We start from the raw sequence: 27,621 nt of genomic DNA, 5'->3' as shown, positions 1-27,621 counted from the left end.
CGGACGGTAAGCGTGGTCGCTAGCAGCTAGTGTCGCAAGCTTCCCTGCCGTCGGGTAAGTTATCTCACGCTCTCACCACCACGTACAGGAGGATGTTGCACCTACACGATTCGCGCAATCACGCCAGTTGGCATAATTAAAGGTAACGGTAAATACGAAGACGAAAATGTGACCAAACTTGCTGTTCGGCACGTGTCCGGTCCAGATGTTGTCTCGGACGCCGGCACAGACGAATTTGGCTGCAAAGAACTTTGAACAAATCGAAACGCTTGTACAAAGTTGGGCTCGTCTTGCGACCCGACATACCTCCTCACGCCACTCTGGTTTACTCTTCTCATCCTTCACCCGTTACTTATGCAGACTGACTCGTGAGAATATCTGCCGACAGAAGCATCGCAGAGCTGCCGTGCAACCCTCGGAGACAGCGAAATTTGCAACGGGATGGGTAGCTTCGGTTGTCGCTCGAGGACCGGCCCAGATGTAGCAAAAGGTAGTCTAGCAGTTATCCCCTGGTCTGTGGTCTTTTCGCAGGTCGCCTTCTCGCCCGAACCCTCCCTACGCAGTACAACCGACGGTATCTCCAAGGTCATTGCCATCCATGTCTAATCTCACCACTCGACTTCCAATTGCTTCGTAGCCTTCTCCCTCGCTAACTCCTCGATCTTCCTCAGCTCTGGGTTGACCTGATACGTCTTGATATATGATACAAGCGTGTCCGTGCAAAGCGACATGCTGCCAAGTTCCCCGACGACCTCGTCCGACCTATCTCCAGCAGTAATCTTCTTCAGAAGCTCTCGAATTCTCGAGGAGCTTGGGGCGTCGGGCCGACCGTTGCTGAGATCCTGGGCAAACACAAAGCGAATGAACCCCGTGCCCTTGTTGATGGGGGTTCGATGAGGGCGAGTCTGCCTCAGCCTTGACATATTGGTCACGGCAGCTTCCACCACCGCTTGCATCTCTGTGTTTTATCAGGTCTTGCTGAAGGAGAGGTATTACGAGGTAGGCCACACGTACCGCTGGAGTCCGCGCGAACCCCTCTCATCTGGGCCTTGGTCTTGACTTGCTTGAACAGCCTCGCTTCATCGAACTCGACCCTATTCCACTCGGCAAAGCCCCAGACGTCCTTCAGGTGAAGTGACCCGTCCGTAGCAGCCTCGCAAGGACGAGATACGTTGCTCGCGATGACATGAGGACAGGCCCAGAACAGCGGCTTTGGGACGCCGTTTTCCCCAAAATTCTCTGGACCGGCCAACATGACCCATTGTACGCGGATATCCTGTTCTTGAAATTCAGCCTTCAGGGCCGCGATGAGATCCCCGAGGTCACTCTGGGACCCGCTACATGCCCAGCAATGACCCTCCCCCATTCCCGACATGCGCAGTAGCAGCACCCGCTGCGCTTTGGACAGCAGCGGTGCCTGGGGGTCGTTCTTCATCTTCCGGGCCAGTCTTTCGTCATTTGTTGGGGCGATGATGGCGGCGCGGACATTCAGATCTTCGCCTGCGTTTCTCATGACGTGCTCGAGCAAGTCTCTGTGGCCTTTGTGGGGGGCGTTGAACGAGCCCGGAAAGACAATGATGGTGTTGATTCCTCTAGGGGATAATGTCGGACCTTGGACGCCCGACAGCTGCTCCCATAGCGACGGCTCTCCTTTGAGGCTGGGAAAGCGCTCGTGTCCGCGAGACGAAATCGCTTTAGCAGCCAGGTTGGCTAAAGATATACCTTTCTGAGATGGTTGTGCCATGGTATAGAAGGGTATGTTCTTGGGAATCGAAGTATTTTTGCAGAATGCCGGTTTATAACACACAAACTACGGCAAGGCCGCAGTCTGGACGAAGAGAAATGTTCTTCTGGGCTTGGTTATTCGCGCGAGACATCAGATGCTGGCACATCAGAATGTACCAGAACTAGCAGAGCTGTTGTTGCAGTCAACTTCACTACAATGTCCCTGCATCTGGGAAACGCCGAGACAATTCTTCGGGGTCCGGATGTGTTACAGCGGAAGCTGCGTGTTGGCTTGCGATTCTCTGCGCCTGAAGTGCAGCGTTCATGTTTCCATAGGCGCTCGAAAAAGATCAGCATATTCAGTCTTCAACAAGTTTCAGTCCTGCAGATGGGGCTGTGAGTTACTATGCAGCTGGATAACAGCCTAGCTCGGCCTCGGCCTTGAAAGTGAGCTCGAGGTGAGCAGCTCCAAGAGATGAAGTGAGGAGCGCGTCAAGAAGTTGATAGCCGAGTCGAAACATGATAATAAGCTTAAGAAATGGTCTCTTTAATGCTAAATAGACGCACATGATGGACCTGTCTGTCTCGTTCGCCAATAAGAGCTGGAAAGCATTGAACAACTGGCGAAGGAAAGAGTTTCTCTGGTTCTACAGCACGACCCTGAACACCGGGTCGACAAGTCGTACAATTCATAGAGAAGTCCGCAGGACAGCCATAGTGGTTTTCCTCATCTTATGGCAAGTGATTCCATAGTTCATGTTAATGTAAGCCGGTTGTTGTAGTTTGGTCCAGTGATTGATGAAAGTCTCAGGCTGGCCGTCAATTTTCCTCTTCGGCTACCCATAGGAATATAGAGCCTCGTAATTTACATACTAAGAAGTTTCGAAATCATCAAAACCACCCTCTAGACAAGATCTCGAGGCAGCACTTTTCATGGTGCATCTATCCATCGCCCAACAGTGTATGGTAACACCTCCCAAATTGGACTATTCCATGTCGTTCAACCTGACTATGCGCAAACAGCGAATGCGCGTGTGATAAATCTTGGCGGTTTGACCTATTAAATTCTAATGCAGACTTGTATTGGTGGTTTGATGGCTCAGTATATACACTTGTCACATCGGCTGTTCTGTTGAAAGGCTTACCCTACACTAAAGTAGAATCCACACGCGCTATTGATCTATGATGACAGAATTGTGATCGTATGAACGATACAGCTGGGGAAATCGAATAAATCTGCATATTTACTCACAAGATCATGGGTAACACTTTAGATGTTTTCAACAGAGCCGTTTGTGATAGCAAAGGCGAATTCTTGAAACACAACGTTTCTGCGAATGTATGAGGCCGAAAGGATACCTCTCCATCAACGCGCTCGTGGGCGACCAAATGCTGTTTCTGATCATATCGGGAATTGTAGATCGCATTCCTCAGAACGCGCGATGGGATTGGAGGAATGCCAGGGTCCTCAACTGTCACGAGCCACACATCGGAGCTGTCTCAAGAAGTCAAAAACTTGGTGGTGACCTCACCCCACACCCGCCCGCCGCGGAGGAGGGTATCCCTGTGCCGGTGCGCTTTGCGTTCGTTGCGCTTAACAAGATTGCGGTCAAACAGATATTATCCAGGGTCAGTGGTCGCACCGTGAAGCAGATATATATTAGTACCTCACAGTAAAACCATTTGGCACTGAAAGTGAGCAAGCGGCGGCGCTATTGGGTTGAAGTGCATCCATTCATCCCATCCATCCATGCATCGTTCGTTCCGCGGGACAAACGAGAGCTCTCGCCAGTCTCTCCATGTCTCTGTCCGCCGTCTCCGCACTCCATCCTGCACTGCACGCACCTCTTCCCACTCGATCATCGCGAAAGCCTGCAAAGTCATCTCCGGCGTCGTCTTATATGACAATACGCACCTGAACGCGTATATCACCGCGACGGAGAACATTCGGGAGCGTCAATCAATACTGAGTCCTGTTGGTCACGGCTCAAGCGCGCGCGCCAAATTTGCGACCGGGGTTGCCGCGCGAACCCTCGACGATTGCCTGCACGACACGCCAGCCTAGTAGGTTTCTAGACCTCAAACCATCGAGCTTGCTCACCGCATGTCTGCGACAACAAGTACTCTGCGACCCAGCGCTTTGCAGCTCCGTCTCGACCGTCGCGCGACACCGCTTTCCCTCTGGCGGTGAGGTGCCTGACCGACCAAGCGCATCTGCGTACCTACAGCACAATCTGCCTGCCTTATCGCGAGACCAGCAGCTCCACAGGGTCTGCGCTGTGCTGTCATTGCTGGCATCAAAATCCGAGGACTGGACTGTGGAGAAAGCTTCCCCCAGCCCAGCCCAGCCTCCAACTGTCCAACAAGCTCCTGCCCAATCCCGCCCGAGTTTTTCGGCCCTTGTTTGTCGCAGCTGCAGGTAGGACTGGAGGCTGCCGGAATTTCAAGGCCTGCAGCCGTCCACGCCGTCATCCACTCACGGTCCGCCCAACCAACCGCCTGTGACCTGAAAACCCGATCGCCTTCAGTATTATGGATCCTAGGCACTCGGCTTCGTTGTCACATCCAAATTCTAGCAACGCAGCCTCCTCGCGAACCCCCTTTCCACCAGAACCTGCAGCTTCTGCGCCGCCATTTCATCAGCCTTATGCCCGAAGAAGCCCGGCGCTAGATTCACAGGCGTCCGCCCGTCCGCGACGACTGTCTGACGCACCTCAACAACCACCGCCGACCGCAACGCGATCGTATTCTCTCGACCAGGCGACGAATCATCCACGCGCCGCGTCTCTGACAGCCAGCAGAGACCGCGACCTTGGTCGCAACATGGCGCAGCCAAACTCACCGCCCCAGCAGGGCGCGCACAATCCACATCACCCTCATCAACAACCGCCGCACGCCATGCCGGGTTATGGTTCGGGTCCGCCTGCACCTCGGGCGCCGTCCCTAACAGTCGGGCCTCAGTCGTCCTTCGGAGGCGGACGTGAGCTCCCTGCACTAAGCTCACTCACTGGAAGGCATGGACTTCCTGGAGGTTCCATGTCTATCTCTTCCCTGTTGGGTGGTTCGCATCTTCAGCAGGGGCAGTATTCTCATTCGACAGCACCACCTCCTGGGTCAGCCTCGAGCTTCGCACCGCCGGCGCACGGGTCGCCGCAGATGCAGTCCGCGTCGACAGACTTCCCATCATTTCGACGCCCCCAAACGCCCGATCACCAACGACCATATGACCCTCGGGGTAGCGCTGCGCCGTCTCCACGTGGGCCATCGTACGCAACGCCCGACGTCCCCCGATATAATACACCGCAAGCGACATACCATGCACGGCACATGTCGGCTTCTGCCGACTCATCGCGCGACCCTGCAAGGATGGCAGGAGCTATCGCTGGGCCGCCCCCGCGACCGAACAGTCAGCCCAAGTACCCAGGGATGCCTCCGCGGCCAGAAGATCGATATGGCCGACGAGAGGAGGTGGGCAGGCCCTACCCAGGTCCTGAGTACAATCCGGAGCGGGTAGGATTACGACCGGGCTACCCACACGACGAGCGGTTTCGAGCCGAGCGCGAGCGGCAGTACGAGATGGAGCAACGGCAGCAGGAGCGTCGAGAGGTGGAGAGGCGAGAGCGTGCTTATTCGGGCAGTGATTCGGGACGACATCCACTCCATCAACATGATGCATCAAGGGGCCAACCTCAGTATCGCGATCCCCGGGAGGCTGCCAGATGGGGTCCCAGGCAAGGTGACCCAAATTTCAGGGCTCCCATGGAGCATCAGCGAGCGCCCGACTACCCGCCGAACACCTCGGCGCCGTTTCCAGGGCAAGGGAGCCACATTACGTCCCCCCCCGATCGCTTTCCACCAAACCATATGCCTCACCAGCAGCACCAACAGCAACAGCACCAGCCCCAGCCTCAGCCCCAGCCTCAGGGCCACCAACCGCCTGGTGGACAACAACCCTATGAATCCTCACCCGAGCGCGCCCGGATGGGCCTACTACCGCAGCACCAGCAGGCGCAGCCGCCTTTGCACGCGCACGCGCACGCGCACGCTGGTCCGCGCGGTAGACCGGGGGATGAAGCACCGCCCCAAGCACCACCGCCCGGCGCCTACCATGTGCAAGGAGACGGCCTGTACGACGGCGCGCGGCACCGGAACAGCGAGGACGCAACGGCTGGCATGGGGCATCAGCGCAATCTGTTGGCTATTCAGCAGGAGAACCGCAAGGGCCGCCTATCGCCTCTGCCCCAAGCTGTCCAGGGCGCACAACCACAGCAACCAAGTCCAGCTGGCGAGCCCGGTATCAAGAATGAGTTCGGACGCATGTTCTCTGGAATTGGCAGCGGTGTGAGCGGGCTCGGTGGTTCCAGCCCCATAACTGGATCCTCGGGGCCGTTCACGAATGCTTCGCTTGCTAAGCGCGAAGACCTGGACGCTGAGGCTGGTACAGAGGCTGGCAAAGGCAAAGGCAGGAGGAGGAAGCTCAAGGATGACGAGAGTCGCGATGATGACAGTTCAGGGCGACTGACTCCCGGCCACAAAGCCAAGAAGGCCAAGGGTCATCCTCATCATCACCACCAGTATGTCTCTTGTGGCCTGAGCTGACCATCCGCTAACGTGTACAGTCACCATCACCACCATCACCACCGGGCGCAAGAGGAGGCCGCACAGCGAGCGAATGCGCCCCTCAAGAATGCCAAAGGTGGCACGCCGGCCGACCCTGCGACCGAGCGAAACGGGCTCCCTCACCACCATCATCATCACCACCACCACCATCACCACGCCCAGCGTAACGGGAACAAACAGGCGGCTCAACCGACGATGCCCCCCATCCCGCCCAAGGTTCAGAAGAAGGTGTCCTCAAAGGAGGTCCTGGAGGCGGCCGCCAAGTTTCCTCGACAGCACATTGGGGACTTTATCTACAGCTCTGAGTTGAAGCCACAGCGACTGGTGCCGCAACCGCAGAATTACAGGGGTTTCGCTTCAAGACCCGCTCCGCTTCCGTGGAGCTTGATCCAGGATAAGGTCAATAGTATTTTGACGGTCAAGGTACCGAGGGTATTCCTGTCCCGAGAATCCCGCGAGGAGATCACGGCCAGAGGCTACCTATGGGGAACAAATGTGTACACGGACGACTCGGACGTGATTGCGGCTTGCATTCACGGTGGCTGGATCATGGGGGAGTGGAATGAGGAGGTCGACATGGCGCTGATCGATCCCGAGGGCGACAAGAGAAAGCGACGCGACTTTACGCGGGATGAGCTTATGTCGGAGCAGCTCGTCAGCGCACCACCTGAGGCCGGACCCATGCCGATTCCTGCCGGGCGCGACCTCCACGTTAACGTTCTCATACTGCCGAGGCTTACCAAGTATACTGCTACGACGCAATGGGGCATCCGCAGCCGCGAGTTTGGCGGCGAGCATGGTTCGCGACACATCACCCACGACGGACTGAGCTTCATGGTTCATGGAATACGCTGGGTGGCTAACGGCGCAGAGCCCCAAGCACGACTCCGGGGCAAGGCAAGGCGGGAGCGGATGCGGAAGGCCATGCAGGAGACACGCGTGACGCAACAGGCTGGGCGCACGGAGCGCATCCGCAGCGATGGGTGGATGAAGCAGCAGTTGGAGGACAAGGAGAAGAAGAAGGCCACCGGGGAGATGACCGGTGAGCAAGGGAACGACAACGACAACACTGAGGGCAACAAGGAGAATCGAGATGCGAGCGAGCACGCAACGCCGGAAAAGCAGCCCAGCGAGGAGCAGGAGCGCAAGGCGCCCGACGTGGAGATGAAAGAGGCGCCCGTTGACGGGTCTACCGGGGCCAAGGACTAAGTTGAATTTGAGACTGTACGATACGAAACATCACATGCGCATGGAGTTGAGAGATTGGAAAAGCCCATATGATTTATGCTTGTCTGCAGCGACGGAGCCTGGGTGATTGGGTATGCGATATATCCCGTCGATATGAATTATTACACGTAATCATACATGGTTTACATGGTGCCAAGTGTTGCGATTCCTCCACGCCACGCCATCTAGACCCAGCGTATCTTGGTCGTCTTGGACCATGTTGCAATGTTTGCGGGTATTTATGCCGTGAGGCTGTTCCACCGTGGCTACAACGTCGGCCTGGTGCGGATAATGACCGTGGCATATTGACGGCTGGTAGGCTCTCTATGTCGAATGTAGAGTACCATTTGTACGCGTGGCGCAAAGTTCAGGGTGGCACGAATCGCCGACCTATCGATCATCTGCCTCGCTCGTCGTTGATCCGAAGAGGACCTATCCTTCTCTCAAAAGTCCGTCGCGCGACCGTTGTAGGTCCATTCCCCGGAGCTGCCCCATCGCAGCGGGTCGTTCTTGGGTCCGCCGACCTCGCCCGTCTTGGGATTCACGTCGCCCCTGAACTCTGGTTTCGCGCCGCGAAAGAGACCCTGGTTGAGGGCCTCTTCCTCCTCCTCGCCACCCTTGGCGGCAGCGGCAGTCTCTGACGTCTTGGACTCTGGAGATGCGGCGTCGGCGCTCGTGGGCGGGTTGAAGGCTGACGAGACGGCTGCCTGACGCTGGAGACGCTCAAACTCGGCTTGCTGTTCGGCGGGCAGCTTGGGGGGCGCGGGGCCGGGGCGGAACGAGGAGGCGTATGTGCGTATGCTGATTGCCCTCGTGGGCAGCGCAAGACGGGGAAAGGCGCGTTGGAGTAATTGGCGTGTCATTGTGGTGGGTTGCGGAGGGAAAGGAAGAAGACGTGAGGGAGTGATGGTGGCAATGGGTGAAGATGGTGGTGATGATGACATTTTGCGATGGGCCGAGGATCGGAATGCGACGGGAAGGCGCGAAGGGCCGGGTTCCCCACAAAAAAAGGAAAGTACGTTGGCAGACACAATCTCGACATGTTGAACACTTCCATCTGTCAATGGTGAATAACCAACTTTCTCTCAGAGGTCCTCCATGGGTTGCACCGAGGTTGTCGCCGCGCTCTTCTTGGGCGAGCCCGAACATTTTGATGGTTCAAACATCCACATCCACCCTGGTGGTGACAGAGGATCCAGGGCAGCTCGAAGCTGCTCAGTCTGTCGCGTCAGCACATTACTGAGTACTGAGTCTACTGACTACAGGAAGCATTGCCCTTGCACTCGCTACGACGGTTCAGTATGGTTTCTGAAAAGGATAGAGAACATGCCCTAGGCATGTACTGGGGTAATTCATGTTCTTCTCCCCACCATGAGGCCTTGGGGTCCCTGTCCATCATGCCAACGCACGGGGTTGGAATCATGATCTGCGCGGGCGTCTTCTCGAAAACCTCTCCGGGGCTGTTACACGCGAGGCACTGAAGACTTGCATGCAACCCATCGGTGGTGAGCCCTTGCGCAGTGGCGGTCCATCACAGTCAGAGCCTCGTTATGTATATGTACAAGCAGAGGAAGGCAGCAGGTCTGCATGCCCCATACAAGGATAGCTGATCCTCCTTACCTCTACGACTGCCCTCGTTTCGATGTCCGTGGAGAGTCGTGGGGGGATGGCGATGATCCGCGGGGTGGGGGATCGACCCGACTCGAGACAATGACGGTCCTACGCTGACTGAAGGTGTAGTAATTAAGAGTCAAGACTCTTGCCGTCCCTACCACCCCAACACGACGAGCAGCCCGTGGCGAGGAGGAAGCAGATTGAAGATACCAGGGGCTGCAACCGTCGTCCACGTGCCCGGATGCTCCTCGAAGATTCATCCTCATACGCACATTGTCTGGGCATCACGTCCACATGATCCAACATTAGACGGCTTTCTACATCGAGAAGATGGCCACCCGCCATCACTGACAGCCTTTTTGCACACTTGTTGCCCTGTCTTGCCCTAGAGTACCTGGTCCAACATCTACGGCCACAGGCACTAGCGCCAGGCCTTCCGCGACCGAGTCTCGGGAGCTAACCGGACGGTCCACGTGGGCGGGATGGCTTGATGATCCTGGAAGCTGACGACACCTTGTTGTCGGACTTCGTGCCGCTTGGTGTGGCTTGCTAGACCCAGCCATTTTCCAATCGTGTGTCTAGTGCCGTGTGAACGCAGCCGATGGGAGTGTTTGTGCCCGTCACTGGTCGTGAACTTGAGACTCACACAGTCGATAGAGAAGACATTGAGAATGATCATGTCTGCAGTCTGCACTCACTTGTCGATTGTGGAGAAAGGTGAGAGGCATTTTGTGGAGGTTGAACCTGTTGTTGCGGCGCCGTCTTATGAGCGTCGAAGTCGAGACCTCGTGGGCGATGATCTGCATATAATTGGCCGCGACTGCACGACGACATGCACTCAGCACCAGCCCAACACCGATAATTATGGGCAACCCGACGAACCTTGCGCAGTCCGCCCGTCGTTTCTTTTGCAGGGTTATCGCTTGTGGTTCCCTCCCAGAGCGCCATCCTGGGCCTCATTGCTCTCGCTGTGGCGTGGCTGCATGTCAAGTGCCCGCCAGACTCGAGACGGCCTTCGAGCATGGCGATGCCCAGGCCCCAGACCATCGAATCACAACAACTCCCGCGAGCACGGCCACTAGGATGAGCGTCTCGGTGGATTTTGCATCGAGCCACGGGCACCCAGCTGTCCGAAGAACTGTCACGCTTGCAACGGCAGCCAGTGGGTCGACCGACTAGTAGTTCGAGTTGAACCGAGTCCAAGGGTCCTCGCTCGCTCGGGTTTCCTCTCGAGTATCGCTGTCCTGCCTCCATCCACGCATGCAGATTCTATCCGCGTCCATCACGTATAATGCCACAGTCCGCCCCAGACGTGCCCTTACATCGTCCCCTGTCTCACAGCTAGCAGACAACACCAGCCGCCGCGTCCCAAACCACCCAGAGACGAATGCAATCTTGGATGATCGCCCTCTCGCTCCAAAGGCACATTATCGAATAGTGACGCACCTGTCCTCGATAGCTACCTCACAGCACCGTTGGCGCAAACGCAGGCAGACGCCCTGAGCCGCATGGCTCCCCTCGAGGGTTGCCTGCATCATGACCGTGCTTCACCAGTACGATTACATCTTTGCGCTTACCGTCGTCTTCACATTCCTCGACGCATGGAACATTGGTGGGTGCCACTCCTTGCGTAAGACATGAGATAGCAAGGCCACTGACTGACTGACCTTGCTCCCATCACAGGCGCCAATGATGTTGCCAACTCGTTCGCAACGTCCGTCTCTTCGAGGTCGCTGACCTTGAAGCAAGCCATGCTGGTCGCCTCGGTCTGCGAGTTTGGAGGTAGTATTGCCGTGGGCGACCGCGTGTCCGACACGATCCGCACGAGCATCATCAACCCGCACCTCTACGATGCGTCTCCCCAGGTGCTCCTCCTCGCCATGATGTGCTCCGTCATCGCGTCCTCCATCTTCTTGACCTTTGCCACGAGGTACGGCATGCCCGTGTCCACGACACATTCCATTATCGGAGGCATTGTCGGCGCCGCGACAGCAAGTGTCGGCATCGACAAGGTGCACTGGGGCTTTAACGGTGTCTCCCAGATCTTTGCCACCTGGATCGTCGCGCCAGGAATCGCCGGCGTCATTGGCGGCCTCATGTTCTTCTTCACAAAGACGCTCGTCTTGACAAAGCCGACGGCCGTCAAGCGAGCCTTCTACACGATTCCCTTCTTCACCTTTGTGACGGTCGGCGCCATCGCCATGTTGGTCGCATGGAAGGGCGCCAAGAGCCAGGACATGCCCACCCCTCTCATCATCGTAGCCGTCCTCGCGCCCGCGACCGGCGTCGTTGCCTTGCAGGCCTGGTTCATCATGCCCTTTCTCTGGGTTCGCATCATGCGCGAAGACTGGACCTTGCGATGGTACCATTGCCTCAAGGGACCGTGGCTGCTCAAGCGCGAGCCGCCACCCCCGACGCCGTTTGGCTATGTCAAGCCACAGATTAGGGATTACTACCGCGGCCATCTCACTGCCGAGGAACTCGCCTCCGTCCGCGCATCCGAGACACTCCTCGAGTCTGTGCAGACTCCTGATGACCAGCCGCCCTCCAACGATGTGCCCGAGATTCTGGAGCTGCCCATGCCCGCCATCCAGTCCAACTCACCACGTAATCGCCAGCCGACACCGCCCCGGGAAGTAGACGGAAGCAACATGGATGCCTTTATCCCTCCCCGACCGTCAGGCCAGTGGAACAGCTGGCCCGTCATCGGCTGGCGCATCAACCGCTTCCTCCTGCGCGGGATCGAGGCGGACGTGGTCAGCATGCAGAAGCGCAACATCGTGCTCAAGTGGGATATCGAAGACATGCATGCCCGCGCGGCGCACTTTGACAACCGCGCTGAGTACATGTACTCTGCGCTGCAGATCCTGACGGCGGCGGCGGCTTCATTCACGCACGGCGCCAACGACGTGAGCAACGCCATCTCGCCCCTCATCACAGCCTACGACGTTTGGTCCCACGGCGAGGTGGTCGACTCGCTGGACGTGCCCGCCTGGGTGCTTGCGTTCGGTGGTACTGCCATTGTGCTCGGACTCTTGACGTTTGGATACCACGTCATGCGGACGCTTGGTAACCGACTGACCCTCATCTCGCCCAGCCGTGGTTTCTGCATGGAGCTGGCGTCTGCCGTGACGGTGCTCATGGCCACGCGACTGAAGCTGCCGGTCAGCACGACGCAGTGTATCACTGGCGCCACCGTGGGTGTCGGCCTCGCCAATGGTGACTGGAAGTGCATCAACCCCAAGCTCGTGGGGTGGATCTATCTGGGCTGGATCATCACCGTGCCGGTGACGGGTATTATATCAGGGTGCATAATGGGCACCATTCTCTGGGCTCCCAACTGGAATATGCCGTCTGTATAGCGATTGGAAGAATTGGTTCGTATGATGACTCTGCGTAATTGTGCTTTAGCAGGGCGTTGGGCGTTGGGCGTTGGGCTTGGATCACGGGTTTCATTGTGGAAGGACACTATAGATGTGAGATTTGGTTGTTTGACTCATGTTGGGGTCTGTCCCACAGATACACCTTTACAGCCTAGTTCTCTCTCTCGAGTGGTATATGGTTTCCATAGACTTTGGCTAGGACCTACTTGTAAAAACAACGTCAGTGGGAAGAAATTCAAGGGCAAGCTCACCTCTGATCCTGGCGACTACGCTGCAATGTTAGAATGGGGAGCAAGCTTAGGCTAAACACCGTTTTTGAAGAGATCGGCAAGCAAACTTCTGGAATCGACATTGGGGAGAGAGTGTCGGTCTGATGGATGAATCGATCACATGCACGAACGCGGAGCTCCGATGCCCCCACAATAACGGCTCGGACTCGGACACGGGGAAATAAGTGGAACAACCTCCGATGAGCCGGCTGGGCCGACTCCAGCATTCGTTTGCTTGTGTAAGCAAAGCACACGCATCTGCGCATTTGTACTATTCTAGGCAAGTAAAGCATACAAAGAAGAAGGAGGCGGATTGTTATGCATGGCTAGTGCTTGATCACTTCCCCAGATCATGGGTGCTGGCCTGCACATTTAGCCTATTTCATCTGCCGATCCGGAGGCATCTCCCTCCGCACCCCTGACTTGGCAAACAATGCTGGCTCGGCAGTGGTGAATCTGGGGCGGCATGTGGAAACTTCACACGAGACTTGTCGTGGACTCGCGGGCCAGAGGCGCAGGATGAGGTAATTTTTCACTCGTTCCTAGTATAAAAGACTTCCTCATTTCCCGAGGTTTTGAAGTCCACTTGCCGTCACCACCTGTTTTCTTTTCAGTGGGTATTGTTTCTCGACATTCTGAGTCTATAGCTTCCAAAGCATACCTAGACCGACGCAATGCACACACGATCACTTCTTGCCATCCTGGCGACAGCTGGCCCGGCTGTGGTCGAAGCTCAGCTGAACAGCCTGGCCCGCGCCGCTGGTCTTGAGTACTTCGGCACCGCTTTAGGCGAGGGGCAGACCGGCGACTCGCAGTACATGAGCATTGCCTCAGATACGGACGAGTTTGGCCAGCTGACCCCGGAGAACGGCCAAAAGTGGGACAGCGTTGAGCCCAACCAGGGCCAGTTCAACTACGACAACGGCGACATTGTGCCCAATGTAGCGGCCCGCAATGGCCAGATTCTCCGGTGCCACACTCTGACCTGGCACTCGCAGTTGCCTAGCTGGGGTAAGTTCTCCTCCCTTGCCATAATGATTCTCAAAGACGAGCTTACTGACGTGTACACTACCCTCAACAGTATCCAGCCGCAGCTGGTCCCGAGAGGAACTCCAGTCTGTCATCGAGGTCCACATTGCCAATGTCGTCGGCCACTACAAGGGCAAGTGCTACCACTGGGACGTCGTCAATGAGGCGGCCGACGACAGCGGCGGCTGGCGCAGCAGCGTCTTCTACAATACCCTGGGCACTGACTTCCTCCCCATCTCCTTCAACGCTGCCAAGGCTGCCGACCCTGATGCTGGCTTGTGGTACAACGACTACAACCTCGAGTACAACCAAGAAAAGACGGAGCGCGCCCTCTAAATTGTGCAGATTGTCCAGGATGCGGGTGCCCCCATTGATGGCGTTGGCTTCCAGGGGCACCTCATCGTCGGCACTACCCCCACCCGCGAGCAGCTCGCCGACACACTGCGCCGCTTCACCGCCCTCGGGGTCGACGTCGCCTACACGGAGCTGGACATTCGCCACGAGTCTATGCCACCCAGTGACCAGGCTCTCGCCACGCAGGGAGATGACTATGCCAACGTCGTCGGCTCGTGCCTCGACGTGGGAGGCTGCGTCGGCGTCACGGTCTGGGGCTACACGGACAAGTACTCGTGGATACCCGGCACGTTCCCTGGCACGGGAGCTGCGCTGCTTTGGGATGAGAACTTTAACAAGAAGCCTGCGTATACTAGTGTCTCGAGCGTCTTGGCTGCGGCTGCGACGGCTGCGCCTTGAGGTAGAAGGGGAGTCAAATGCGAGGACTTGTACGGAAATCAACGTTATCGCAAACCTTGGTAGGAATGAGAATGGCTTGCATTACTGTATGAGACCTTGATGTTCCCATGAACTGGGTGTCCCCCGAGTCCCAACTAACGCCAAATCCTGCTCCTCTCGCCGGACGGGTACCAACTACCAACTTGAACTGATTCCAGGTTGGACTTATTACAATTGGCCTGAGCCTGCCTCGTTCCGCGGGAAATTTCCTCGTACCCCATGTGTATCAAATGCGAGTCAAGAGATCCAGAATCATCTCCGGGCGCACCTTCAGCCACTCTAGCATGTCATTCGTCCGCAAAGCCTTCTTGTTGCGGACGAGCACGTTTGCAACGGCGTCGTGGATGGGATCGTTCTTGTTGCTGATGTTGTCCGTAATAAAGTTGATCGCCTTGTGGAACGTGGGAAAGTTGACCACCTTGCGCCTGTACGTGTTCCACTTGGCGAGTTGCTGGACGATGCTGGTCTTGAGGTTGGGCAGATCCAGTTTGTCGGCCAAGTCATAGAGCTCCAAGTTGAAGAGGAATTCGGCCACGCTGTGCTTGGGCTCTAGAAGAGGGTCAGTAATGTGGACTTCTGCAAGATATGGTAGCTCATACTCGTGGACCACACTTTCTTCTCAGTTGCTGGGGAAGGCAGCTCGTACACCTTGAGATACAGGAATTGGATGGCCGCTTGCATGAGATCAGCTCGGGAGATGCGCATCACCAGGAACCCATCTGTAAACTGTTCAAGATTACTATGCCACGTTCTCTGAACATACTCACGAGAAGGCAACATACATTGGCGGTGTCCATGGCATAGCGTCGAAGGACACTTGACTGCGTGCATACGACGACCTTGTGCACATTGAATGTTTGGTCCTTGCAGGCGATGGTCAGATCCGTAAATAACGTATCGCAGTACAAGCTGTTCATTCATGTCAGCAAGCTCTCCGCTGGGGATCCCAAGACCACCACGTACGTTTTCAAAGACTCGTGCTGTTCATTTGCCAAGGTTGCGGGAATCTCACTGGGGATGAGGTTTTTGACATCGACCACTATTTCGGCGGCAGTCTGCTCCTCTACTTTGAAGGTTCTCCGGTCAGCGGTGCTGGGTGGGGGCGGAACGGCAGACAATGAGTCGCGCTCAGAGTCGTCTTCAGTTTTGACCTTGACCGGTGGTGATGATGAAGTCGCCTTTGTTCCCTCTTTTGGGGACTCTGCTTTGTTGGCCGGAGGGCTGGGTAGCTTTGACGGGGATTTCTTCGGAGGGGTTGTTGGAGCCATGTTTGCGTTCTTGATGTCAGATGTATGATGTAGGCAGTGAAGAGTATGAAGGAAGAAGAGTGATTAATCAAGATGTACTTGTAGAAGAGGGTAATGAGAAGAAAACTCTGAATGATGAAATAACAGTGGAAGATGGAGATATCTGTTGGAGGATGGAGATATCTGGAGGATGGAGATATCTAGACCAAAGGAGGATGGAGATGTGGAAGATGAGATCATAGAATGGGGAAGGCATTATAACAGAGAAGATAGAGTGCTCCTGTAAAATGCATGCAGAGTGTGCCTTTTTAATGAATTTGTGGAATTTTCCGCCCGTTCGTGTGACAACACCCAGCATCACGCAGCGAACCAGTCCTTGCGTCTCATGACGAGACGAAATGCTCATCTATGGCGACTTGAAGTAGTCCCAGCCGACTTTCTCTGACTGATTGATCTTCATCACGCACCTACTTCATATATAATACTATCAAGAAATTCCACCCAATATCGAACCACCGCTGCCGCCTCGATGATCACTGAGGCTTCATAGCCTGAGCTGAGCTGTAACGACACCACGGGCATCTTGTATAAAGTTGGAACAGCGACAAGTACAAGAGAAATTGCCACCCATTGCCATAATACAACAAGGTTCTGTATACATCTCGCCCGGTCCAGGCAAATATGATTTATGCCCAGCCCACAGACTTCCCGTCGTACACCACAACGCAGTCTCAGCGGGCAGCGTCTTTGTAATGACATGTGGAAGTATATCCTCGCACGTCTAGCATTGATGTCCGACAGCACTCGCGCAACGCCCTGTCGGTCTTGCTGCCTTGTCACATCGAATGGCGTCCGGTGGTGTCAGACGCTGGGCCCATTTCGATATCGTTGTCGTAGTCTGTTTCCGCATCCCTTGAGACGGATCAATGGAGTAGCAACAACTTCTTGTGGATGGGAGTATTCCACCTGCCGATTGGAAGTGAAGATCATTCATGTGACAACCGGTTCCTGCACATGAACGGGTCATCCCTCGCGCTCAGCCATACGTGATATCAATCAATCAAACCTAATCCCCACCATCACCCATCCCTCGCCTCACATGGAAGCAGGCCACCCCGTCGTTGGCAAGCTGCGCAACGAGCTGATGTTCCCAGTCAATGTACGCCTGCATATCCTCGCGCGCGTTGCTGGTCCCCTCGTACGGCCTCTTGTACACATCAATCGGTTGGGAGAGCCAGCGAGACTCTGTTTCCAGAGGTCTCCCAGCTGCCACCCAAGCCTGCGTTCCGCCCACTAGATATGAGATTTGCCGACCGATCATGTCTCTTGCATGCTGCACATTTGCGGCGGCAATATTTCCGTCCGGAGAAGTCAAGACAACCATATTCTCCTTGGCATCCTGCAGGCTATTGAGGTCGCGCACAAGCTCTGGACCCGAGGCAAACCATGAACCTTGGATGTGGCCTTTTTTGTAGGCTGGACTCCGTGCGAGATCGACGACTGTCACATTGTCCATGCTTGTAATCTCATCCACTGTGACACTTGGAAGCTCTGGTGCCCGCCAAGAGGGTGCTTCTAGGTGTGGGAGGATATCTGGTACTGAGGACAAATCACTCAGGACATAGACCTCCCAGCCAAGCTGAAGGAGCCATGTAGCTGTTATCCGGGCCCTCACCCCGTCCGTATCGTAGAGCACGATCTGCCCCCCTCGAACACCAACCCATTCATCTGTAGCCTGGACCAGCTGCCCGCCAGGCGCTAAAGTGAAGCCCTTGACATGGCCGCTCGCGTATTCCTCCGGATCCCTCACGTCCAGTAGGTACAACGACCGAGAGGCCCTGTTTCGGACAAGTTGTGACAGCTCATCGGCATCGATGATCGGCACACCCACGTGCTTCGCCCAGGCTTCAGCATGGTGGCGTGCCTTCACGCCAGCTTCTTGCGAGGGCAAAGGAACTCGGACAGCCTTGTTCTGATCGAGTTGCAATCCACCCAGCGTCCACCCAATGGTGCCATTCCGTAGCGCCATCACCTTATTTGGCACCCCGGAATTCATCAGAGACTGCGTACCCACGAGTCCCCGTGTGCGGCCCGCGCAGTTCACGATTACTGTGGTATCGGGGGAGGGCGCAGCCTCAAAGATGCGATAGAGGAGCTCGCCACCGGGACAACTGCGGCCATGCGGGATACTCATGGTATGGTACTCCTCGTATCTCCTGGCGTCTAGCACGACGACATTGTCATTGCTCGCCAGAAGCTTGTCTGCATCCTCGGCAGAAATGGATGGTGTCTGTCGAATGGCCTCGACAAGCTCGCCAAAGGCCTTGGATGGGACATTGACGTCGCGATAGACCTCGCCCACTTTTGCATAGGCAGATAGACCCCCTTCCAGGATGGCGACATCTTGGTAGCCCAGAGCCTTGATGCGAGCGACGGCGCGTTCCACGTAGCCCTCGCCAGCGTCATAGACGACGATGGGCGCCGACAGTCGAGGGACCAGGGAGGGCAGCTTGACCTCGATTTCGGAGACTGGCAAACTGAGGGCCCAAAGGGGGTGTGAGATGGAGTAGGGCCCTTCCTCGCGGACGTCCAGGAGGGCGATCTCGTTGTGAGTGATCCAATGTCGTCGGAGCTCTTGAGGACTGATTGACTGAGTCATGGCGCAATGATGGGATTTCCTCTTCAGGTTGAGGAAATACTCAGATCTAGGGGGGCTTTTACCTGGTATCCCCTCACAATGTGGATTCTGAGCATTCCGTCAATCTCTGGGGCCATCATGACATGGTGCTCCAACTAACTGGCACTCCGCCGCGAGTAAGCGAGCTCGCATCCCCGATTCCCCGCAAAGAGCAGTCCCGAACGGGACTGCTCGGCAAAGTACATGTCGTTGAAACCAAGCAAGCCTAGATGTCTCCTCCATACAACACGCATCTGCGTCTGCAGCATGGGATCCCTCACACCACCCACGCTGCCCGCCAAACAGGCCATCGGCGAACCCTACTTCGACCTCGGCAAGCTCAGCCGCACAGTGACGACAGGATCTATAGAAGCCCAGGCGTGGTTCAATCGAGGCTTGGTCTGGACATATTGCTTCAACCACGACGAGGCCATCTTTTGCTACAAGCAAGCCCTGCTCCACGACGACGGGTGTGCACTCGCGTACTGGGGCGTCGCGTTCTGCTCTGGCCCCAACTACAACAAGACGTGGGCCCTGTTTGACGAGCAAGACCGCATCGATGCTGTGCGGTCGTGCTACCGATACTCGCAGCTGGCGCTCAAACATGCCAGCAAGGCGACAGACTGGGAGCAGGCCCTGATCGAGGCCCTTGCCAAGCGGTATCCCGACGATGATCTGGACAAGGACTTTGTCGCCTGCCAGAGGGCATACGCGGACGCCATGCGAAAGGTGTACCGGCAATTTGATCCCAATGATTTCGACCTCATCACCCTGTTTGCCGATGCGTTGATGAACTGTACCCCGAGGAACCTGTTCGACACTGCTACCGGTCTCCCCATCACCGCCTCCCCTGTCCTGGAGGTCAGACAGCTTCTAGAGCGAGCATTGACGCTACCAGGCGTCGAGAAACACCCAGGGCCTGCGCACATGTACATTCATCTAATGGAAATGTCAGCGACACCAGAGGCAGCCCTTCCCGCAGCCGACATGATCCGCGAGCAGGTCCCCGACACGGGCCACACGTACCACATGCCAGCGCATATCGACGTGCTCATCGGAGACTATCGACGGGCCGTCGAGTATAACTTCAAAGCCACGGTGGCCGACGACAAATTCTTCGCGCGACGCAGCGCCCCGACGTTCTACGGCTACTACCGTCTCCATGACTACCACTCCCTCATATACGCGGCAATGCTGGCCGGCAAGTCCAAGGCGGCGCTGTCGGCGACAGATCGAATGGAGGCCACCATCACAGAGGATGCGCTTCGTACCGAGACGCCCGCGCTCGCGAACTGGATGGAGTTCTTCATGGCGGTCCGCGTGCACGTCTTGATTCGGTTCGGAATGTGGGACCAACTCAAGGAGCTGGAGCCGTTGGAGGATGGCGACCTGTACTGCGTGACGAATGTCATGAGGTATTACGGGAAGGCGATCGCCTACGCGTCAACCGGCCAGCTGGACGAGGCTGACAGCGCGCGCGAGCTCTTCAGGCTTGCTGCCCAGCGTGTCCCCCCTACACGCCTCGATTTCCCGAACAGAGTAGTCGATATACTCAGAGTGGCCTCCGCGATGCTCGACGGGGAGTTGGAGTACAGAAGACGCAACTACGACGTTGCGTTTGCCAGGCTCCGCGAGGCCATATCCCTCGAAGACGGACTGGGATTTGCCGAACCGTGGGGATGGATGCTGCCTGCGCGCCACGCCTTCGCGGCTCTGTCGCTGGAGCAAGGCTTGGTCGAGCAGGCCGCACAAGCCTACGCAGAGGATCTGGGTCTGACACCAACGCCAGGGCGCGCTCACCAGCACCCGAATAACGTCTGGGCGTTGCATGGCTACCACGAGTGTCTGGGTCGGTTGGGACGCAAGGCGGAGGCGAATATCATCAGGCAGCAGCTCAAATTGGCGCTGGCAGAGGCGGATGTGTCTATCACTTCGTCGTGTTTCTGCCGACTTGGGGTCTGTGAGGAGCAGGCGGCGGGTGATTGTTGCTGAGCATTGCGATGGTCGCGAATCGAGAGGCAGAGAACAGTCGGTGTCCCTCTTGTATACTAGTAGTATCAATGTGAGTCATCCACCATGAGGCGGTGAATTTCGCATGACGCAGGATATTTGTGCACTGGATGTTGTTGATCGGATCGCGTGCGCGTTGTGTAAGGATATGGTCTTTGTCATGGGGATACACACCACCAGAACATTCTCTGGTGCATCGCCGAACAAGACTTCAACTCACTTCCCTCCCAATACGGGCAGGAAAAGAGCTTATATGGTGGGACGTCTTGGACACAACCAACGGCAAGCTGTCGCGACTCGTGATGGGTTCCAGTCGCGTCCCACACTCGCTCGGGCTGCATTGAGCGGCATTGCCGACTCGACATGTATGAAGTCATTGTAATTGATATTCTCCGAACGAAATGAAACATTGAGCGGCATGGCTGGCAAAGGCAGAATTTTCCCCCATCCTCCGCAGGGCCAGCCTGATGGCATAAAGGCCTGCCGGGATGATCCCTCTGGATTTAAAATTGCATAGGGCCACTCCGGCCGCCCTCGCCCTCCCTAATTGGAGCCAGCCTCGTCCGTTGGGCATCTTTGGGCGCCGGATCACCATGGCTTCACGTCTCGCCATGCCTGGCTTTCCGGGCCTGGCCCGCACGATGGATGCCCGATGGCTGGCCGCGTCGGGTTGATGGAGAGGGTGAAAAGGACCTGCATGCACGTACGGAATGCGATCTGGTGCCCCTTCTGCATCGCGCATCTGCAGGACCGCCAGTAACCAGTCGTTTGAAGCCGCTGCGCCGAACTCTGCCAAATCACACCCATACTGATTCCCAACGAAGCCATGGGATCAGCCACAATTGCCTCGTCCAAGCAGCCGCCAAGCTTTGCCCAGCTGGAGCAAGCTGCCCTCCACATCATCCGCCTCATCAGAGACACGCCTGGGCTGGAGAACACCAAGATGGCCGTCGTGGGCGACCTTGCGCTGCGCCATCATCTACCAGAGTGTGATCGGACAGCTGTATGTACAGGAGTCCAAATGAATCAACACTGGCGACTAACATTGCTGTGTTTGTAGAGCATCGATCTAGTCATCAGCAAGTCGTCCTCGCCCGGCCGGGTGAGGAAAGAGATTGTAGGCCACCCCATGAGTCCTCTCGTCGAACGGTCGGGCATGGTCTTCTTCAAGTCACCCAACCGCTGGGAAGTCGAGGTGAAGCTCATCCCAGACTGGCTCTGTCCCTATCTCCCCGACGCCGCGCGTGCGGTGCGCGACAACACGGCGAGTCTGCCGTACATTTCCCTCGACGACTTGATCGTCTTCAAGGCGGATGCATGTGGGCTACGGGACCAGGAGGCCAGCAAGCGGCAGGAGGCTCTCGACGTGGCGGCCCTCTTGGACCTCGCGTCGGAACACTATCCTCTGCAGATTGACGAGGACAAGATGGATCGGATCAAGCAGGCCCTCGATGATCTCGTCGAGTACTCCCCGCCGGAACTGGACACGGTATGGTGGCAGCGTCGTCTGGGCAAGGTCACCGACAACCGAGACTCGATCCAGACTATCATGTCCGAGCTGTCCGACAGCTTTGCGACGAACACGCCCACATCGCCTGGCGCATCCTCGACGCGTTCGTCTGTCTACTCGACAATGTCACGGACATCCTCCTCGCTGAGCACCGTGTCTGCCAAGTCCATGTCGTCCGTCTCCTCTTCTGCCTCCTCTGAGCCCAAGTCTCCCGAGAAGAATGGTCGTCCGAGGAAGATGAGCATGCACGGACGGCACAGACGAACGACCTCGGGTGGTGTGGCACCACCATCGTCGCTTGATGCCGCCGTGCAGCGCTTGCATATTGGGCGACCTGCCTCGCCCGGCGTTGCCTTTACAAACTGCATCTAGGCATGGTCGTGTGGGACGGACAGAAAACGGCGAATCGGGTGTTTTGTTAGACATGTGCGGTGGTGGCATATACCCCAAGCGACACTGATTTTACACGTTCATTGCAATACTAATTAGACTAGTTTTTAGACAGCATAGGAGTTGAGGGTATAGACAAAAATAGGGAGGATGGGTTACTGGTAATTTATATCGTTGCTGCAACTCGCCCGTGTCACCTGCCATATACACCTCGCAGCAGTTGCAGTGATATTGCCATGCAGATAAGAGCGTCCTCGTGTTATGAGTGGCTAGCAAACCGGCATTGTGAGCTGTGGTCACATTGAGTGTTCGGTTGGACCCGAGAAGGGAAGTTGGAAGTGCCGGTGCTAGGCCCATTCCAGGAGGTCGCTGTCGGCCGGACGGTCCACCACGAAAAGGGCATCTACTTAACAGCGAGAGGTCATAATTGAATTGAGGGGGTTCACGGTAGTTAGTATCTCTTTCTGTACGTATAAGAAGCAACAGAGGACCTGGGACTGAATGAAACTACCATCTTGTTCTGTCCCAACACTCATAGTTCCCAAGCTCATCATGCGGACCCCAGTCTTGCTCGCCGCCGGCGCTTTTCTTGTCCAGGTGTCTCACGCATGCCGAGCCACCGAGGATTACAGCTTCGAAGCCTCTAACTCCCACTCGGCCGCCGCAGCTTCGTCTGGAGACGTGGAGCCGCTGCGTCTCCTCAAGACCTCTGACGACGATCCAGGAACGTGGGTCACGGAAGAGGAGAAGATTCATGAGTACATGCTGAAGCACGTCCACTTTATGGACGTGACCGAAACCCAGGTAGGCCTTACACCCATGAAATCCTTTCGTACTGCCGCTGACACAGTGTCTAGGAACTCGAGGAACTCGGCGCCAGCCGTCACGCTGCCTTGGCCAAGCGCCAGTCACCCTACCCTGCACCCAGCAAGCAGAGCATTGCCAACCCTATTATCGCCAGGCTTGTTCAAAGCAACGTACAGAGCACAATCACCGGTCTGTCTAATATATACAATCGATACTACAGGGGCTCCTATGCTGCAACGAGCGCAAGCTATGTACTCAACGCAGTCCGGTCGGCAGCATCCACCAACCCTGCCATCACTGTCAAGCAGTTTACACACTCCTTCAACCAGCCCAGTGTTATTGCCACCATCCCGGGCACTTCCTCACAAAGGGTGATTGTCACGGCGCACTATGACAGCATCAACTCAGCTAGTGTCTCGGGCAGGGCTCCTGGCGCTGACGATAACGCCTCTGTAAGTCACATTCAGTGTCTAGTGTCTGTTCACGTCCATACTAACCCTCCCAGGGCGTTGCTTCTATTCTTGAAGCTCTGAGAGCCCTGGCCGCCGCCAGATACGCACCAGGCAACACTCTCGAGTTCCATTTCTACGGCGGTGAAGAGGGTGGTCTGCTTGGCGCGCGTGATGTCTTCAACCGCTACGCTGCCGATGATGTCGACGTCCTGGCCGTCATGAACCAAGACATGACGGGCTACTCGACGAACAATGTCATTGCCGTCTACACAGACTACGTACGTGCCCTCCGTGGCTTGTCGCTCCATGTACTAGGAAACGCTGACTTTGCAGGTTGACGCCAGCTTGACCACCTACATGCAGCGCCTGGTGCCCGTGTACACGACCCTGGGCCTCGTCACGGATCGATGCGGCTACGGCTGCTCTGACCAGTACGTGCACTCCATGTTTCCGACCGATCCACTGAGTAGTAGGCTGACCATGTGAAGCGCAGCGGCACGTGCTGCTGGATACCCAGCGTCCTACGTGTGCGCCGACACCATGTCGGATTCCAGCCCGTACATTCACACCGCCAACGACACGCCGCGCAGCTCGTTCTACGCGCACGCCCTGCAGCACAGCAGACTAACCGTGGGATTCTTGGTCGAGGCGTCTTTTTGGTAAGGTGGCTGGTAGGAAGTGCTTCATACATGTCTGTACCCTATATATACATAGTCTCCAACATGAAGGCTTCGTCTACTCAACAATGGTAATCTTTGGCGTCTTGAACACGCTCCAGTTGTTGCCATGCTCCGGCACACCAAACGGGTTCAGCGCAGCGAAGCGCATTCTACACGACACGTTAGCAAGGTACCTTCACGTTTCTTCTCATGGCCACGTACATGTACTTGCCCGGCTCGATCTTGGAGCCGTTCCCGAGCAGGCCCTGGGGCCACCAGTACTCGTGCAGGAGCTGGTTCTCGGCGGCGTCGCCGTTGCGGTTCGTCCAAACGACGGGGAAGGTGACAGTGATGTTGGGGTAGTCGACGGAGCCGGTGGACTTGTCGAGGCCGTGAACGGTGCCCACGTAGCCGTTATCGCCGGGGGTCAGGGGCCAGGACCACTTGCGCTCGGTCCAGTCGGACTCGAAGATCTGGGGCATGTCATGTTAGTAAAGGATCATAAGGATAATGATACCGAGAAACTCACATCCCACCGGATCTGGGCGGATCCCCACTTGAGACGGGCGACGATGCGAGGGAAATCCATCACGTCGTCACTGTTGTCGAACGAAAAGGTGGCGTCCTCCTCGATCGAGGTGTCGTTGGGCGTGGACACGGCCGTCGGGTAGCCGGCGCGGTAGATGGGCGAGACGACCTGCTTCAGGTTGGCGGCCAGTCCAAAGTAGGGCACGGCCAGCTCCTCGCCATTGCTGCCCGTGATGCGGATGTTGCCGCTGTACGCGGGCAGCGCCTCGGCGTTCCAGCCCTTCTTGTCCGGGTTCTCAAAGTTGACCGAGACCTTCTTGCTCTGGCCGGGCTTGAGGGTGAAGGACCGGGGGAGGTTGACGTCGACCTCGAGGGGGATGGCCTCGAGCTCGGCCCAGGTCTTGACGCGGCAGTCGTCGTCCTCGCATGTGTACGTCTCGATGCCGGCCGCGGGTGCGTGGCTGAAAGTGTAGTCGATGCTCTTCTTGCCGTCGTTGGTCAGGACGACGTCGTGGTAGCGGCTAAAGTAGTGCGTGTCGTTGAGGCCAATGGTCTTAAAGTCGAGCTGCGTGTCGTAGTTGAGGACCTTCCAGGCGTCGATGAGACCGGTGCCGACCTGCTCGACGGGGGCCTCGAACTCGGGGTAGGTCACCGAGGCGTGGTACCAGGGGATGGGCTGTCCGCTGCTGATGATGCGGCGGCCGAGAGAGCGCGCCCATTCCTTGCCGAGTGCCTTGCGACCACCGTTCTGGCTAACCCACAGAGCAGCCACGCCAGCGACATAGGGGCAGGCCATGGAGGTGCCTGAGAGGACCGCGTAGCCGTTGTCCAGGTAGGTCGAGTAGATTTGGCCACCAGGGGCACCGATGTCTGGCTTGACAGTTAGGTCGTTCAGGGCGCCCCAGGAGGTGAAGTCGCTCGCCTTGCCGGCGGCGGGCCAGTCGACAAAGGCAGGGATATCCGAGTCGGAGGCGAAGTCGCCCGTGACATTGCCGCCCGCCTTGACAGTCTCGATAATCTTAGCACCAGTCTCGGCCGTGAGCATGGCCGCCAGGACACCCTCGACACTCTGTGGCGTCGTGATGGTGCCTTCGTTGTTGTAGAAGAGGATGTACTTGGCTCCGAGGGCCGCCAAGTTCTCAGCCTTGACGACAAACGCGCATGTGCCGCGACGCACGAGGGGGATGACGCCGTCGAGCTTGGGGGTGTCCTCAGGATACGGGGAGCAGGCATCATCGACGACGGTCGTGTCAAAGTTGAGCGGGCGAATCTCCCACCCGTTGACAGACTCGGGGAAGCTGTCGGTCGCGGGCAGATAGGCCTCGGTGACCTCCGTATCCTCGTCTCCTTCGCTGTAGATGGCCGTCCATGAGCGCGCAGGCAGCTTGTCCGCCGAGATGGACGCAACAGCCAGAACATCCTTGCCGGACGAGCCCGTGCTGCCAAAGAAGGGACCAGCAGCGCCCTCGTTGCCCGCCGAGACGGAGATGAAGATGCCCTCGCTGACCAGCCTGTCCGCGACGACGGCCCAGGCGTTCTGCGGCCATCCGTTAAAGTTGCCGATGCTGCAGGTGATAATGTCGCAGCCGTCGTCAGCGGCCATGAGGAACGCCTCAATGACCGTCTCGTCGTCCGACTCGGGGCTGTCGGCGGCCGAGAAGACCTTGTACGAGCGCAGGTTGGCCCTGGGCGCCACGCCGCTCCAGTAGTCGTTCTCGCCGGCGACGATGCCCGCTACGTGGGTGCCGTGGCCTTGGTTGTCTTTGGGATCCGAGTCGGGCTCCTTCTCCAGGCCAGGACGCCAGGGATCGTCGCCTACGAGGTCATAGCCGCCGGTGACCTTGCACTCGGGACCGATGCAGCCACCGAGCTGTGGAGGGTCAGCGCTCAGATTCGATACAGGATAGGCTCCAAGTACTCACAGCCGGATGCTCATACCAGGTACCGGTATCCACGACACCGACCAGGGCGCCCTCGCCCAGGATTCCATCTGCGTGGAGCTTAGCCACGCCTGTGGTGTTGTGGACGATGCCGTCGAGCTCCTTAAACTCGGCGGCCTCGGCCGCCATCTGCATGGGATCGAGCCTGTGAATGTGGTTGCGCCAGACGTTGGCCACGTCGGGCATGGCGACCAGGTCGTCGAGGGCAAAGGCCTCTGTCTCGATGCTGACGCCCGAGAAGACGGCGCTGTTGTACGTCTTGCGCACGCGGATGTCGCCCATGCTGGCCAGGGTGTCGCGGGCCCGCAGCGCGTTGCTCTGCGACGCATACTCGACAATGTACTGGTTGGCGCGGAAGTCCTGGGCCAGGGCGTGCTCAGCGAGGCCTACGGCCAGCCAGGCGACGGCCGCAACGTGAAGAGACGGCATTGTGAAGGCGGTGGACAATGCGTTGCTGCGAGGCTTATCCAGCGTAAACGAATCGACACTGCCTTTATGTTATATACAATCGGTACATGGCCACCAACGAGGCGGACGCGATAGCAGACCTTCCACATCAGGAAACAAACAGACGGCCAGCAGGGGTCGAGCAAGCAAACAGCCCAACCATGGACTCGATGAGTCCATCAAACAAAGGTCCCCGACCGCCCAGGTACACAAATGTGGAGTGCCGAGCTGTCCTTTTGTTCATGGTCTGTGTGATTCACTGATTGAGTAGGCAAAAAGTTCCATCACCAAGGAT

General features: G+C 57.1%; 11 protein-coding genes across 11 annotated transcripts; 6 read left to right on the top strand and 5 right to left on the bottom strand.

The window, feature by feature from the left end:
* Nucleotides 1–607: 607 nt before the first annotated feature.
* F5Z01DRAFT_697348 (uncharacterized protein) lies at nt 608–1,744 on the bottom strand (the record flags this gene model as incomplete). The annotated part of the gene is made up of 2 exons (XM_046266313.1): nt 608–958; nt 1,015–1,744. The coding sequence occupies 2 exons, from the start codon at nt 1,742–1,744 to the stop codon at nt 609–611; spliced, it is 1,080 nt and encodes a 359-aa protein (XP_046120519.1).
* Nucleotides 1,745–3,965: 2,221 nt separating this feature from the next.
* Nucleotides 3,966–7,785, top strand: F5Z01DRAFT_478306 (histone deacetylation protein Rxt3-domain-containing protein). The gene is made up of 2 exons (XM_046260054.1): nt 3,966–6,299; nt 6,345–7,785. Exons 1-2 carry the CDS (start codon nt 4,258–4,260, stop codon nt 7,552–7,554), a joined length of 3,252 nt encoding a protein of 1,083 aa, XP_046120518.1. The 5' UTR covers nt 3,966–4,257; the 3' UTR covers nt 7,555–7,785.
* On the bottom strand, nt 7,667–8,501 carry F5Z01DRAFT_648701 (FMP21-like protein). The gene has a single exon (XM_046263047.1). It carries the CDS (start codon nt 8,433–8,435, stop codon nt 8,016–8,018), a length of 420 nt encoding a protein of 139 aa, XP_046120517.1. The 5' UTR covers nt 8,436–8,501; the 3' UTR covers nt 7,667–8,015.
* Nucleotides 8,502–10,581: 2,080 nt separating this feature from the next.
* Nucleotides 10,582–12,793, top strand: F5Z01DRAFT_478310 (phosphate transporter). Its single transcript, XM_046260055.1, has 2 exons — nt 10,582–10,798; nt 10,870–12,793. The coding sequence occupies exons 1-2, from the start codon at nt 10,723–10,725 to the stop codon at nt 12,546–12,548; spliced, it is 1,755 nt and encodes a 584-aa protein (XP_046120516.1). The 5' UTR covers nt 10,582–10,722; the 3' UTR covers nt 12,549–12,793.
* Nucleotides 12,794–13,512: 719 nt separating this feature from the next.
* Nucleotides 13,513–14,620, top strand: F5Z01DRAFT_671849 (family 10 glycosyl hydrolase; the record flags this gene model as incomplete). Its single annotated transcript, XM_046264738.1, has 4 exons — nt 13,513–13,849; nt 13,920–14,169; nt 14,222–14,228; nt 14,258–14,620. The coding sequence occupies 4 exons, from the start codon at nt 13,513–13,515 to the stop codon at nt 14,618–14,620; spliced, it is 957 nt and encodes a 318-aa protein (XP_046120515.1).
* Nucleotides 14,621–14,885: 265 nt separating this feature from the next.
* On the bottom strand, nt 14,886–15,927 carry F5Z01DRAFT_634173 (uncharacterized protein; the record flags this gene model as incomplete). The annotated part of the gene is made up of 4 exons (XM_046262034.1): nt 14,886–15,208; nt 15,259–15,385; nt 15,442–15,568; nt 15,623–15,927. 4 exons carry the CDS (start codon nt 15,925–15,927, stop codon nt 14,886–14,888), a joined length of 882 nt encoding a protein of 293 aa, XP_046120514.1.
* A 1,021-nt stretch (nt 15,928–16,948) lies between these two features.
* Nucleotides 16,949–18,897, bottom strand: F5Z01DRAFT_478453 (Rhodanese-like domain-containing protein). The gene has a single exon (XM_046260056.1). It carries the CDS (start codon nt 18,563–18,565, stop codon nt 16,973–16,975), a length of 1,593 nt encoding a protein of 530 aa, XP_046120513.1. The 5' UTR covers nt 18,566–18,897; the 3' UTR covers nt 16,949–16,972.
* Nucleotides 18,851–20,967, top strand: F5Z01DRAFT_697344 (uncharacterized protein; the record flags this gene model as incomplete). The annotated part of the gene is made up of 1 exon (XM_046266312.1): nt 18,851–20,967. One exon carries the CDS (start codon nt 18,851–18,853, stop codon nt 20,573–20,575), a length of 1,725 nt encoding a protein of 574 aa, XP_046120512.1. The 3' UTR covers nt 20,576–20,967.
* A 298-nt stretch (nt 20,968–21,265) lies between these two features.
* Nucleotides 21,266–22,520, top strand: F5Z01DRAFT_478286 (uncharacterized protein). Its single transcript, XM_046260053.1, has 2 exons — nt 21,266–21,596; nt 21,654–22,520. The coding sequence occupies exons 1-2, from the start codon at nt 21,420–21,422 to the stop codon at nt 22,473–22,475; spliced, it is 999 nt and encodes a 332-aa protein (XP_046120511.1). The 5' UTR covers nt 21,266–21,419; the 3' UTR covers nt 22,476–22,520.
* Nucleotides 22,521–23,045: 525 nt separating this feature from the next.
* F5Z01DRAFT_697338 (bacterial leucyl aminopeptidase) lies at nt 23,046–24,834 on the top strand (the record flags this gene model as incomplete). The annotated part of the gene is made up of 5 exons (XM_046266311.1): nt 23,046–23,297; nt 23,351–23,752; nt 23,806–24,030; nt 24,086–24,183; nt 24,241–24,834. 5 exons carry the CDS (start codon nt 23,046–23,048, stop codon nt 24,413–24,415), a joined length of 1,152 nt encoding a protein of 383 aa, XP_046120510.1. The 3' UTR covers nt 24,416–24,834.
* F5Z01DRAFT_478245 (subtilase) lies at nt 24,407–27,561 on the bottom strand. The gene is made up of 4 exons (XM_046260052.1): nt 26,862–27,561; nt 24,941–26,809; nt 24,634–24,884; nt 24,407–24,581 (listed from the first exon to the last, which is right to left on the bottom strand). The coding sequence occupies exons 1-4, from the start codon at nt 27,306–27,308 to the stop codon at nt 24,488–24,490; spliced, it is 2,661 nt and encodes an 886-aa protein (XP_046120509.1). The 5' UTR covers nt 27,309–27,561; the 3' UTR covers nt 24,407–24,487.
* Nucleotides 27,562–27,621: the final 60 nt, after the last annotated feature.

The sequence above is a fragment of the Emericellopsis atlantica genome, assembly GCF_019669845.1.
Source record: "Emericellopsis atlantica unplaced genomic scaffold F5Z01scaffold_6, whole genome shotgun sequence".
Lineage (NCBI taxonomy): Eukaryota > Fungi > Ascomycota > Sordariomycetes > Hypocreales > Bionectriaceae > Emericellopsis > Emericellopsis atlantica.
This window is presented reverse-complemented; position numbering and strand designations above follow the sequence as displayed.